Raw genomic sequence first — 13,564 nt, 5'->3', positions numbered from 1 at the left:
ATAATGTTCAAGACCGAGGGGACAGCAGGGAAGGAGCTCGGAGCAGGCAGAATTCCCTAAAATTCCCTAAAATTCCCCAAAATTCCATCTCCGGCAGCGCTCCGCACGCCCCGCCCAAACCACGCCCCATCCCGACCACGCCCAGCACCAGGCCACGCCCACGGCCCCGCCCCAGCCAATGGTTACGCCCCCAGCCCATGACTCCGCCTCTTTCTGCGCACTGACGTCACCACCCGAGGTGGCGCGAGCCCTTCCTCCGGTGACGTCACGTGGCGCTACCGTGTGGCCCCGCCCCCGCCCCGCACCACTGTGGGACCTGTGGCAGGTAACGGGATGGGGGCACCGGGAATGGGGATCGGGGTACCGGGATGGGAGACTGGGGTACCGGGAGGGGGGGTTTGGGTACCGGGGTGGGGGTACCGGGCTGGGGGCACCGCCGGCAGCGCCCCCGCGCTCCCCGCGCGTCCCTCCCCGCCGCTGCCGGGCCACCTGCGGCTCCCGGACACGGTGACGCCCCCCTGGCCGCCCACCCTGCCCGGGGAATCGCCCCGCAGGGCACGGAGCGGAGCCCCCTGAGCTGCGCCAAAAGGGGTTTGGCACACCCCAGCTGTCACCCGTCCCGCTGCCACCCACAGCCCGCTGTGCCCTGCCACAAGTGTCCCCTCCGAGCTCAGCGCACAGAATCAGGCGCGTCCCCCACTCCTGCGTCTGCCCCGCTTCACACCCACGCCCTGCGCGTTCCAGATCCGCTCCCCATTCCCGGCCGAGGCCACCCAGCCAGCCAGACGGCATGCCAGCCCTGCCAACCCCTGCCCACATCCTGGCGGGCGCCGATATCCCGTGCTGGGCAGGGACAGCTCGGTCACAGCGAGTCCTTGTCCCGCAGGAGCCACCATGGATCTGGTGCTGGAAGCCGCGGACCGGCACCTCCTGACGCCCTACGTGTACCCGGCGGGGTGGCCCGAGGCCGAGCCGTGCCGGCAGCTCCTCAGCCTCTTCGTCATCACCAACCTGGGCGCCCTCGCCCTCTACCTGCTCTTCGGCACCCTCAGCTACTACTTCATCTTCGACCACGAGCTCAAGAAACATCCCCAGTTCCTGGAGGTGGGTGCTCCTTGCTGGCTGCTCACCGGGCTCTGAGGGTGAGGGAGGCTCACTGGGATTGGCCGTTAATTATAAACAACCACACGAGACCAATCACAGACGCATCTGTTGCATTCCACAGCAGCAGATAATCAATGTTTGCATTTTGTTCCTGAGGCCTCTCAGCTTCTCAGGAGGAAAAATCCTAAGAAAAAGATTTTTCATAAAAGATGTCTGTGACACTCGCCCAGGCCCTGCGTGGCACTGTCCCCCTCGCCATCCCCTTGGCCATCCAAATGTCACTTGCCAGTGGTGTGGCACGGGCTGTCCCTGCTGTCACATCCACCCCTCTCTGCCTCATCCCAGTGCCACATCCCACTGACCCCCAACACCCAGCTCGAGCACAGCTGTCCCCATATGAGCAGCACCCTGTGTCCCACACCGTGGCACAGATGCCACGACAAAGGGACGGCCAAGACGCCAGCCCTCCTGGCCTTATGAGGGGCATTGGGGCTCTCAGATGTCCCCTGTGCCCCACAGAACCAGGTGGAGATGTCCCCTGTGCCCCCTGACCCCTCTTGCCACACCCCACAGAACCAGGTGAGCTCAGAAATGTCCCTGACCCCTGATCCCTGTTGCCACACCCCACAGAACCAGGTAGAGATACTCCCTGTGCCCCCTGACCCCTCTTGCCATGCCCCACAGAGCCAGGTGAGCTGGGAAGTGTCCCCCATGCCCCTGACCCTGTTGCCACACCCCCCAGAACCAGGAGATGTCCCCCATGCCCCTGACCCTGTTGTCACACCCCCAGAACCAGGAGATGTCCCCTGTGCCCCTGACCCTGTTGTGACACCCCCCAGAACCAGGAGATGTCCCCTGTGCCCCTGACCCTATTGTGACACCCCCAGAACCAGGAGATGTCCCCTGTGCCCCTGACCCTGTTGTCACACCCCCAGAACCAGGTGAGCCGGGAGATCTCCTACGCCCTGCGCTCCCTGCCCTGGATCAGTGTCCCCACCGTCGCCCTGTTCTTCGCCGAGGTGCGGGGCTACAGCAAACTCTACGACAACATCGAGGACTCCCCGTATGGTGAGTGACCTCCCCGCACCCCTGCCACACCTGGGTCGCCTCCCTCAGACCCCATTTCTCCGATGGCAGCCCCAGGAGATCCCCCTGGGTACCTGCTGTCCCAGCCTGTGAGCCAAAAGCCCAGGTTCTCTGTAGGAGAACACCCAGACGCTTTCACTCAGGGTTGTGTCCCCCTCCTTGACACACTCCACCCTCCACAAGAGATCCTTCCTTTCCCTGGGCACGGCTCCCAGTGAAACAGCACCTGACTCACCTGCCCTGAGTCACCTCAGTGTGGCAGCCCCTGACACGATTCACCCGTGTCTCCCACCATGAGGACCATTGTGGGGACCCTCACAGCCTCCTGATGCCCACGTGGCACAGCCTGAGCCTGTCACCTCAATGGGGCAGACTCTGACACGATTCACCCGTGTCTCCCACCACGAGGATCATTGTGGGGACCCTCACAGCCTCCTGATGTGCCACCTCTAACAACCCTGTCCCCCCTCTCCAGGCTGGTCTGGTGTCTTCCTCAGCATGCTGTCCTTCCTCTTCTTCACTGACATGGGCATCTACTGGATACACCGTGGTCTCCACCACAAGCTGTTCTATAAGGTATGGGACAGGACAGGGGACTCTGGACAGGAGTCCTTGTCCTTCTCGGGTGGGAATGGCTGAGCAAGGCTTCACCGTGTGATGGTCATCAATACACTATTAATTAACCTTCCTCTGTATTTCCTAGTATCAAAAACAATAACCAACTGTCACCATCACTCCATAACCAGCCCCAAACAAACACAGAATTAACCCCAGAACTAACCCCCCTCCCCAAAAAAAAAAAACCAAACAAAAATACAAACCATGATCATAAATCATCAACCAATCACCCACCAAATTTTACATTCTTGTAGCTTATAAAAAGCATGGCACTGAAGATGTCAAGCTGAGAGCCCTTTAGGGCACATGTCCCCCTCTCATTTTGGGTGGTGGTGGCCCAAATAGCATCCCCTGGGGCCATGAATCTGGCTGGGGGACCCTCTTGTGATGGTGGTCACAGGGGTCTGAGGATGAGGGAAGAGACGAGGATCTGACTCCATGTTTCAGAAGGCTTGATTTATTATTTTATGATCTATATTATATTAAAACTGTAAGAGTAGTTTTAATACAATATATATCATAAAATAGTTTTAATATAATATATATAATAAAATAAACTAAAAAACGAAAAGAATAGAAGAAAGGATTTCATCAGAAGGCTGGCTAAGAATAGAATAAGAAAGACTGATAACAGAGGTTGGTGGCTCGGACTCTCTGTCTGAGTCAGCTGACTGTGATTGGCCATTAATTAGGAACAACCAACATGGGCTAATCAAAGATCTACTTGTTGCATTCCACAGCAGCAGATAACCATTGTTTACATTTTGTTTCTGAGGCCTCTCAGCTTCTCAGGAGGAAAAATCCTAAAGAAAGGATTTTTCATAAGAGATGTCTGTGACAGGGCACATGTCCCCCTCTCAGTTTGGGTGGTGGTGGCCCCAACAGCATCCCTTGGGGCAGTGAATCTGGCTCTGGGGATCCACCCTGACTGACAGCCCCGTGTCCCCACAGCGCTTCCACAAGCCCCACCACCTGTGGAAGATCGCCACGCCCTTCGCCAGCCACGCCTTCCACCCCGTGGATGGCTTCATGCAGAGCCTGCCCTACCACATCTACCCCTTCCTGTTCCCCCTGCACAAAGTCACCTACCTGGGCCTCTACATCTTCGTCAACGTCTGGACCATCTCCATCCACGACGGCGATTACCGCGTGCCGCGGCTCCTGCGGCACATCATCAACGGCTCTGCCCACCACACCGACCACCACCTGTACTTCGACTACAACTACGGGCAGTACTTCACCCTCTGGGACAAGATTGGGGGTTCCTACAAGAGCCCCACATCCTTTGAGGGCAAAGGCCCCCACGATTATTTGCGCAAGCTCCGAGAGAAAGATCCGGGAGCGTCCAACGGCATCGGGGCCTCCAAGAAAGACCTGGGAGCATCCAACGGCACCGTGGCCTCCAAGACTGAGTAGGCTTCCTCCAGGTGTGTCCTTCCTCTGGCTGGATCTTGTCCCATTCCTCACCAGCCACCCAAGACTGTTTCCCACGGACAAAGAGTCCCTGATGACGTGATCAGCGTGCGGTGATTTTTGGTGAGCGTCCGATCTGCCCCGGTCCCAACTCGGCGGCGTCCGGCCTTGCTCCAACCACAGATCTGCTCTGATTTTCCTACTGCTTCCCCTCCCAGCTCCCTTTGGGTCTCTGATGAGGTCCCTGCGCTGCTTTAGTGCTGTTCTGATGCTTTGCAAGAAGAATAACATGGCACAAATAGAACAGTAATGTGGCACAAATTAACGTGACTTGTGGCAGGGGCTTTGTTCCTCTGCTGCTCCCCTTTGTTGGTGATTCATTGTTCCCATCATGGTGTCCATCAAGACAAGCTGTATTTTGGAAAAAACCCTACCTTTTGGAGGTGGTGTGGCTTCTTCTGATGGCTCCCTTGGTGGGACTTCTTGCACTCAACCTCCTTCCTCTTGCCCGGGGATGTCCCATGGAAGCATCATGCCTGTAGGACAGAAGCAGGCTTTGAGTCTTGTGGGTGTCTCTGAGAACACTGAGGGGGAAGGGAGGAGGACCAGGCACCCAGATGTGAGGGGCAGGGGCTTCTCCTCACTCAAGGATTCGTGGTCAGCTTCCCCCCTTAAGGGCCTGTGTGTTTCCTGCTGAAATCTGGGGTGACCTTTGGGGTGACCCATGTTTAATAAATCTCAATTGCCAACTTGCCTGCTGTTTGCTCCCTTCTCCCTGACTCCTGGGGCAGCCCATTTCTGTCCTACAGCACCCATGAGGGGCTTGGCACCGAGCCGTGCTGTGCTGGCAGCAAATTTGGGCCAAAACAGCAGAAGATGGGCAAAACACAGAGTGGCCAGAGCCACCACAGAACCTCAGGTGTGACCGCGTCCCTGCACAGTGACAGCTGTGCTTTCCCACGCCCTGCTCCCCCAGTTTCACCAGTCCCTGGAGCCCTTGCTGGGGATGGAGACCCCTCTGTGTGTCCTTGCTGGGGATGGAGACCCCTCTGTGGGTCCTTGCTGGGGATGGAGACCCTTCTGTGAGTCCTTGGGGATGGAGGCCTCTCTGTGAGTCCTTGGGGATGGAGGCCTCTCTGTGAGTCCTTGCTGGGGATGGAGCCCCTCTGTGGGTCCCCTGCAGTGGTGACATCCCCTCTGTGGGTCCCTTGCAGTGGTGGCAGCCCCTCTGCTCCTCGTCCACCCTCAGCTGTCCCCAAGGCCGCACCACCACACCTGTGGCACCTGGGGAGCACAAGGGACACCTGCCCCATGTCCTGCCACCACAGTCACACTCTGCCTTCTCCTTTTCACCATGCCAACCTGCTCTGCCCACGTGGACAGCACCCCTGAGCCCTGTGTGCTGATTAACCCGGGGTCAAGGCAGAGCCCAGATCAAACACGGTGGCAACACCACAGGCCTTGGCCAGCCTGGTTCCCAGTCCACTCTTGGAAAGGCCCCAGGGTTCTCGGGTTCTCAAAATCCCATCCTCCCACCTTAGCAGAGCCTGGGCACCCAATCCTGGGTGGGTGCAGTCTGGGGGCCCCATCCTGGCAGCGTGGGGACAGGCAGTGACCCTCACAGGGCACCACATCTTCATTCCCATACGACCAAACTCCCTCACTGACTGCCCAGAGCCGCTGCGAGTCCTCCAGGGGGACATCGCTCTGAGCCAAGGCCTCTAAAAGCCTCATTAGGAGGGTTTGTAACTGCATTGACCCCATAATTGAAGTCCTGGGGTGAGATTGCATCACTCTGGTGCACTCACCCTCCCACGGCCCTGCTGCCTGGCACTGCCCCGGGGTGGATCCGCAGCTCCGGGCACGGGCACGTCGTGTCCTGCCGCTCACAGATCGTGTCCTGCCGCTCACACGGCCTTGCCAAGGCTGTCGCATCCCCGCCGTGGCCCTGGGGCTCTGGAACACGGAGCAGCTCCGGCTCTGCTCCCCTGGTGCTGCTGCTGCCACAAGATGGGGATGTTGCTCATCACGGCTGCACCTGCGTGGATGCCCTTCCTCCTCCTCCTCCTCCTCCTCCTCGGTCGCTATAGGACACCAAAGAACACAAGCTCACACGCCTGTTCTCAAGAAATGGTGAAGAAAAAACCGAAAGTTTATTTTCTGACTCTAACATTTATAGTTGCCCAAAAGTGGCAGTGGATTGGAGGGTGACAGTGCCACCTCTCCAATGACACTGGACAAACCAACAGCCCATCAAATTTCTCCTCCTTCATAAAGGAATGCAAAACAGTGCGAACCAACACGATGTGGACACACAGCTCTCTCAAGGTAAAAAGAATTTTAAATTTCTGACTCAAACATTTATAGATTTATGGATAACATTTATAGATTTCCAAAAGTGACAGTGCCACCTCTTCAATGACACTGGACAGACCAACAGCCCATCAGATTTCTCCTCCTTCATAAAAGAATGGAAAACAATAAGTTATTTACAGAAAGTGTGTGAGAAAGTTTGCCACAAGAATATCAACATCAGAAGGCTCAGAAAATCTTAAAATCCCAGGGTGACACTCCTCCAGCGTGGGGCAGGAGGGGCTCTCCTAGAGGACACGCACGGGGTGTCCCTGCTCCTGTTCCATGACCCCATTCCTCACGTTTTTCCTGTCATCAGAGCCTTTTCTGCTGATTTGTCTGCAAGAGCTGCCCTGTCCCACCCCACACAGAGCATTTCCTTCCCTCCTTTCACCCCCACACGTTTGTACCACGCACTGAACATCCCCCTCAGAGAGCCCCCAGCACACCAAGTGTGTGTGAGAATGCAACAACTGGGCGCCTCTGACACAGCCCTGAGCCCTGCAGGGAACCCTACAGCCATCATCATCCTCTGAGGAAGGCTCTGAGGCCAGTGCCATGGGTAGGGTGCAATCCTTGGTTCCCTGATTGCACTCCAGCATCAAGCAATGGCTCCTTTAAGCAGCTTTACCCTCTCAGTGAGACTTTATGGAAATGGCTGTTCCAGCCCCCCCAAACCCTCTGGGAGCTCTAAAGCTGAGACAGGGAAAGGTCTCAAGGACGAGGGGAAGGAAAACCAGGGGGCCAGGGGCTCCTCCTCACCTTGCTCTTGGAGTTCACAGCTTTTGCTGCTGATGAAATCCAGATGGACCTTAAAATAAACTCTGCACTGTTCCCCTCTCCCCTTTACAACAACAACAAAAAAATCCCCTGGCAAGGGAAACGTGTGTTTCCCTGCACAAAGAAAGAGCCATTCATCTGTGAGCATTTAGCAGGGCTGGGCTCACCCAGCCACTGGCTGAAGCTCCCACCCTGTGCCCACCGCAGGGGCACAGGGACCCTTCTTACACCCTGCAAAAAGTGTGAAAAATGGGCTGGAAGAGAGACAGCAAACCCCCAAACACCATTTTCCTCCATTTAGCACCTCAGCAAAGGCAGTTCCTCATTTCCTCCCATTTCTTACTCTATTCCTGTTAGTTGAACCTGCTTTACCTTTCTCCTGCAAGAAATAAATACACTAATGATTAGCCACATTAAAACCCACCACACTCACCAACACAGCAGTTAGAAAATCTCAAAATTTCAAAAAAAATCTAAAACTAACAAACCAAAATTGTTACAATTCCTCATCTCCATGTCCTTTTTGAGTCCTTCTCATCTGGCCCAGAGATGAGAAGGATTTACCTTTCTTCTATCTCACAACAAGAAATAAATTCACTGATGATTAACCAACACTAAAATCTACCACACTCACCAACACATCAGTTAGAAAATCTCAAAATTTTTAAAAAATCTAGAATTAACAAACCACAATCACCGCAATTCCTCATTCTAGGTCCTTTTTGGGTCCTTCTCATCTGGTCCAGAGATGAGAAGGACTTTACCTTTCTCCTAATTCTATCTCACAACAAGAAATAAATACACAAATGATTAACCAACACTAAAACCCACCACACTCATCAACACATCAGTTAGAAAATCTCAAAATAAAAAAAAAAAAAATCTAAAAATAACAAAGCAAAATCGCTACAGCTCCTCATCTCCACGTCCTTTTTGAGTCCTTCTCATCCTGCCCAGAGAGCAGCTGGCTGCAGGGATTCCCACAGAACCAAATTCCCTCAGTGACTCTGCCCAGAGCCACGGTGACCCCCTGTCCTCCACGGGGACATCACTCTGAGCCCAGACCTCTAAAAGCCTTTTTAGGAGGCTTTATAATTGTATTGACCCCATAATTGAAATGCTCTAACTGGGTTTCTAGGTGAAAGCACCTCGGGGAAAGCTCTGGACAACGTTCCTGCTATTAAGGCAAGTGGAAAAGGAGGAGGAAGATTGCCTTGGGGCTGTCCATGGGATTTACAGGCTCCCATTCCTTCACTGCTGGGCAATATCCTTTTTTTTTTTTATTGGAAATGCTGGAGAGGCAGAGGGGTTGAAAGCCATCAGTGTGTTCTCAGTACCTCAGAGACAGCAAACCCCCTCAAAACACCATTTTCCTCCATTTAGCACCTCAGCAAAGGCAGTTCCTCATTTCCTCCCATTTCTTACTCTATTCCTGTTATAGTTTGAACCTGCTTTACCTTTCTCCTGCAAGAAATAAATACACTAATGATTAACCACATTAAACCCCACCACACTCATCAATACATCAGTTAGAAAATCTCAAAATTAAAAAAATAATCTACAATTAACAAACCAAACTCGCTACAATTCCTCATGTCCAGCTCCTTTTTGAGTCCTTCTCATCTGGCCCAGAGATGAGGACTTTACCTTTCTCCTAATTCTATCTCACAACAAGACATAAATGCACTGATGATTAACCAACACCAAAACCCACCTGAGCCACCCACCTGAGCTCAGGCCATTTCTTAGCAGCAACACCATACCTAAAAACCACCAGGGCAGGAGATGAGGCTTGGTTGGGTACTCAGTGACAGCACAGGGCTGATGCCAGCGGGCACAATCTGATTTATTGGGGCTGCTCAAAGTGCTGGGCGCCAGCAAATTTGGGCCAAAAGAGCGGGAGATGGGCAAAGCAAGGATGCAGGGCAGGATGGGGGAGCAAGGATTTGAGGCAGGAGATTCCAGTGGCACTGGGAGATGACAAAATGACACTGGGAGATGACAAAATGACACTGGGAGATGGCAGCAAAGGTGAGCTGTGCCTGTTGCTCAGCCCTAGCTTGTCTCTCTAAGTCGCTTTCTGAAAGGGATGCACAGTGACCAGGGGAGCAGCACCAGGGGAATCCCACAGCTGGCATTTTGAGCTGCCCCAATAAATCAGATTGTGGCAGCTGGCATCAGTGCTGCGCTGTCCCTGCACAAGCAGCCAAGCATCTCCTCCCGCCCTTTGGTGAGTTATGGGCACGTTGCCCGTGCCAAGTGTTCCGTGGGCAGCACACGGGCACTGGCACAGCTCAAACCCAGCTGCCATGGCTGGGAGAGGGGGCACAAGGCCCTGCAGAGACCCTGAGTGTTTCTGCCTTCCTGCTCCCACCATGTCTTGCTCACGTTCCCAGCTCTGCCCAGGTGAAAACACAGCAGAAACTGAGACACTTCCCACTGTCCCAGGCTGCTCCAAGGCACATCCAACCCAGCCTTGGACAATCCCAGGGATCCAGGGGCAGCCAGAGCTTCTCTGGGCACCTGTGCCAGGGTCTCACCACCCTCACAGGGAGGAATTTCCTCCTGATATCCAATCTGACCCTGCGCTTTGCCAGTTTGAAGCCTTTCCCCTTTGCCCTGTCACTCCACACTCTCCTAAGCAGCTTCTTCTTTATTTCAACACAGTTTGCTTTCATTCACTCTTGCTCCCTTCAACTCAATTCCCGGCTGCTTCATTTCTCTTTACTCCATTTCACAGAAATGAACTTGAACTCATTATTTCACTTATTATTTCACTTCACTTATTATCTGGATGTGAAGAGAGGGAGAGGGAGAAAAAGAAGAAGAGAAGAAAGAGCAGGGGAAAGGAAAGGGAGACGAGAAAGAGCAGGGAAGAGGTGAAGGAAGAGGAGATGCAGGGAAAGGGTCCTGAGCTTTCGTCCATTTCACAGAAATTCACCAGAACTTATTTCACTCCACCTCGTGAAGCTCGGGGATCCGAGCATCCTCCGGAGAGGCCGAAAAAGATGGAGAGGGAAGAAAAAGAAGAAGAGGGAAGAAAAGAGCGAGAAGGAGGCGAGAAGAGGGGAGGGGTCCCGAGCTTTAATCCATATCACAGAATTTATCACCAGAACTTATTTCACTGCATCTCGTCAGGAAGCCAGGAGCATCATCCAGAAAGGCCGAAAAAGATGCAGTGGGAAGCAAAAGAGCAAGAGGGAAGAAAAAGAAGAAGAGGGAAGAAAAGAGCGAGGAAGAGGCGAGAAGAGGGGAAGGGGTCCTTTAATGGACCCTTGAATCCATTTCACAGAAATCCACCAGAACTTACTGCACTCCATCTCGTCGGGGAGAGCCGAGCATCCTCCGGCGAGGCCGAAAAAGATGGAGAGGGAAGAAAAAGAAGAAGAGGGAAGAAACGAGGGAGAAGGAAGGAGAAGAGGGAAGGGGGCCCGAAATTTAATCCGTTTCACAGAAATCCACCAGAACTTATTTCACTCCATCTCATGAAGCTCGGGGAGCCGAGCATCCTCCGTAGAGGCCGGAAAAGACGCAGTGGGAAGCAAAAGAGCAAGAGGGAAGAAAAAGAAGAAGAGGGAAGAAAAGAGCGAGGAAGAGATGAGAAGAGGGGAAGGGCCCCGAGCTTTAATCCGTATCACAGAAATTCACCAGAACTTATTTCACTCCATCTCGTGAAGCTCGGGGAGCCGAGCACCCTCCGGAGAGGCCGAAAAAGACGGAGAGGGAAGAAAAAGAAGAAGAGGGAAGAAAGGAGCGAGAAGGAGGCGAGCAGAGGGGAGGGGGGCCGAGCTTTAGTCCATTTCACAGAAATTCACTAGAACTTATTTCAGACGGTTCCCCGAGACTCCATCTCACTGGGGAGCCGAGCATCCTCCGGAGAGGCCGAAAGAGACGGAGAGGGAATCAAAAGACGCAGAGGGAAGAAAGGAGCGAGCAGAGGAGAGCAGAGGGGAGCAGAGCGGAGCAGAGGGGAGCGGAGGGGAGCAGAGGGGAGCGGAGGGGAGCAGAGGGGAGCAGAGCGGAGCAGAGGCTCGGGGGCCCGAGGCTCGGTGCCCGCGGGGGGGCTCTCGGCAGCAGCAGCAGCGCTCGCTGCCCATGCACATTGCACATTCTCTCCGGGCGGCGGCGCGGCTGCCGCTCCTCCCGGCCCCGCTCGGCCCCGCTCGGCTCCGCTCCGCCCGGCCCCGGCGGCACGAACATGGCGACACGGAGCTGCGGCGGGGCCGGCCGTGCCCCCGCGCTCCCCCGCCGGCTCCTGCCGCTCCTGCCGCTGCTGCTGCTGCTGCTGCTGCCGGTGCCCGCTCCTGCCCGCTCGCCGCCGCCGCCGCCGCTGCTGCTCCGCGCCCCGCCGGCCCCCGCCGAGCCCCCGCGGGGCCGCCGCGCCGCGCCGCGCCCGCCCGAGCCCATCCAGGTGTACGGACAGGTGAGCCCGCGCCGCGGCCGGCACGGAGGGGCGCAGGCACCGCTGGAGCCCCGAGCTCCGGCAGCACACCCCGCTCCGCACCGGGGGTCGCGCCCGGGCAGGGCTCGGTGCGGGGATCGCGGCTCTCCATCCCCGCATCCCCGCGGGCTCGCAGGGAGCAGCCAAGGGCACGCAGCGGGGATTGGGGCCGGGCATCCCCGGCAAGGGAAGGGACGGACAGGGATTCCCTGCGGGCAGCGGCGCCGTGAGCCGGGGATGCTCGCCCTGAGCCGGGCAGGGGGAGGTGACGCCGGGGGGAACCATGGCTCTGTGCGAGGCACCGTGTCCTTCCTTCCTTCCTTCCCTCCGTCCCCGCGGTCCTGGCGTGCCCCAGCCATCCTCCGCTGAGCCTCGGGAAAAAGGGGAGCGGAGCGGCTCACGGCAGGCAAACACAGAAACTGCTATTGCTGAAAGTATCCCTGCTCGGGCTCCATTCACTGGCAAGTTTTGCTGCCAGGACCATGAAGGCTCCCCCTCATCCCCCTTCTTTTCCATCTCTTTTGGGTGGTGATGACAAATTACACCCAAATTACACCCTTGGACTTTAGGCTGGGGAAAGCTTCAGCTTTTTAAAGGTTCTGGTTTATTTTTGATGTACCCGCACGCTGTCTGCACTTCTCTGCCCTACTTGATCCTCCTTGCTGACACTGCCTGTGTCCCCATCACGTGCCCAAAATGCCAATGGGGGGGGGGACCAGCCCACGGAGGGACATGGCACACTTGAGGAGAGGCTTTGAGCCTTCGGTGACATCTGCCTTTGCCTCCTTGGATGGTGTTTTCCCCCCTGGTGCTCTATAATTTCCCCTTTTTGCTACTTGTAGGATCAGTCACGAGGCAGGGCCGGCCCTGGAGCTGCTGGAGGGGCACATGCAGGGCTGGTGCTGCTCCTAAAGCCCTTCTGTTCCCTTGTTTAGGGAAAAGCTGTTCCTCCTCCCCTTGAAAATCTGCTTCGCCTCCTCTACCTCCTCAGCGTTTGGCTGTTTTTAGCATAACACAGCTACCCCATTTTAGAAGAAAACATGACACTTGTCTCTCATGCACGGCAAGGCATTGGTGGCACTTTCCCTTCTGTCTCCCCATGCCTCCCATCCCCTGCCAGGCAGGGAGCAGCTCCAGCAGGGATGTCCCTGTCTCCTGCTCAGGAGCTGCAGGCCCTGCAGGGTGCACTGACCCTGTCACCATCCAGAACAGGGCTAATAGGAAGCAGTGGGAGTTCAACAGTTTGCCGCTGTTTGGGATTTTCTCATTGCCTCGAGCTTCCAGGAGGGGTTGGCCTGGGGAATGGAGTTGCTCTCACTGGCAGCAGAGCTCACAGCGCCCCTTCCTCCCTCTGCTGTGGGGCAGGACACACAGATTTTACAGCCCAGGTGTGTCACCAGGAAGAGCTGCTCTGCACTAAACAACATTCATGAGCTCTCTACAGCACTTCAAATCAGGGCTCTGCCTCAATGAAAGGGACAGGAGGGAGCCTGTGTGCCCTGGGCTGCGTCACAGATCTGACCACACGAGCTCCTAATGCCTGGCAAGCCGGAAAGGCCGTGCAGCTCCGTGCTCAGGGGTCTCGTGCCTGGTCACAAGCACCCAGCAATCCCCATGACCTCCCTCCCCCAGCTCCCCGCTCTCCAGCAGCAGCAGAAAATCAAAGTGCAGTCAAAGCACTCCTCTCCCGGGGCCATCAGCACGAGGGGCAGTGCTGGGAGCCAGCATCCTTGTGTTGTGTCACTGCAGTCCCTGCTCTGGGACACATCC

The 13,564-nt window shown here is 55.8% G+C and overlaps 2 protein-coding genes across 3 annotated transcripts in view; both read left to right on the top strand.

Annotated features, from left to right (window-relative positions):
• The first annotated feature begins 244 nt into the window (after positions 1-244).
• Positions 245-4,970, top strand: SC5D (sterol-C5-desaturase). Its single transcript, XM_058041213.1, has 5 exons — positions 245-325; positions 887-1,104; positions 2,040-2,172; positions 2,666-2,766; positions 3,760-4,970. The coding sequence occupies exons 2-5, from the start codon at positions 895-897 to the stop codon at positions 4,222-4,224; spliced, it is 909 nt and encodes a 302-aa protein (XP_057897196.1). The 5' UTR covers positions 245-325; positions 887-894; the 3' UTR covers positions 4,225-4,970.
• Positions 4,971-11,715: 6,745 nt separating this feature from the next.
• Positions 11,716-13,564, top strand: part of SORL1 (sortilin related receptor 1) — a 60,167-nt gene continuing 58,318 nt past the window's right edge. For both annotated transcript variants that reach the window (XM_058041166.1, XM_058041165.1), the window contains exon 1: positions 11,716-11,776. The gene's annotated coding sequence lies outside the window, so the exon portion shown is untranslated. The remainder of the gene's footprint in view (positions 11,777-13,564) is intronic.

This window comes from Melospiza georgiana, chromosome 27 (assembly GCF_028018845.1).
Source record: "Melospiza georgiana isolate bMelGeo1 chromosome 27, bMelGeo1.pri, whole genome shotgun sequence".
In the NCBI taxonomy this organism is placed as follows: Eukaryota; Metazoa; Chordata; class Aves; order Passeriformes; family Passerellidae; genus Melospiza; species Melospiza georgiana.
Note: the sequence above shows the minus strand (reverse complement) of the source record. Positions and strands in the feature narration are given on the sequence as shown.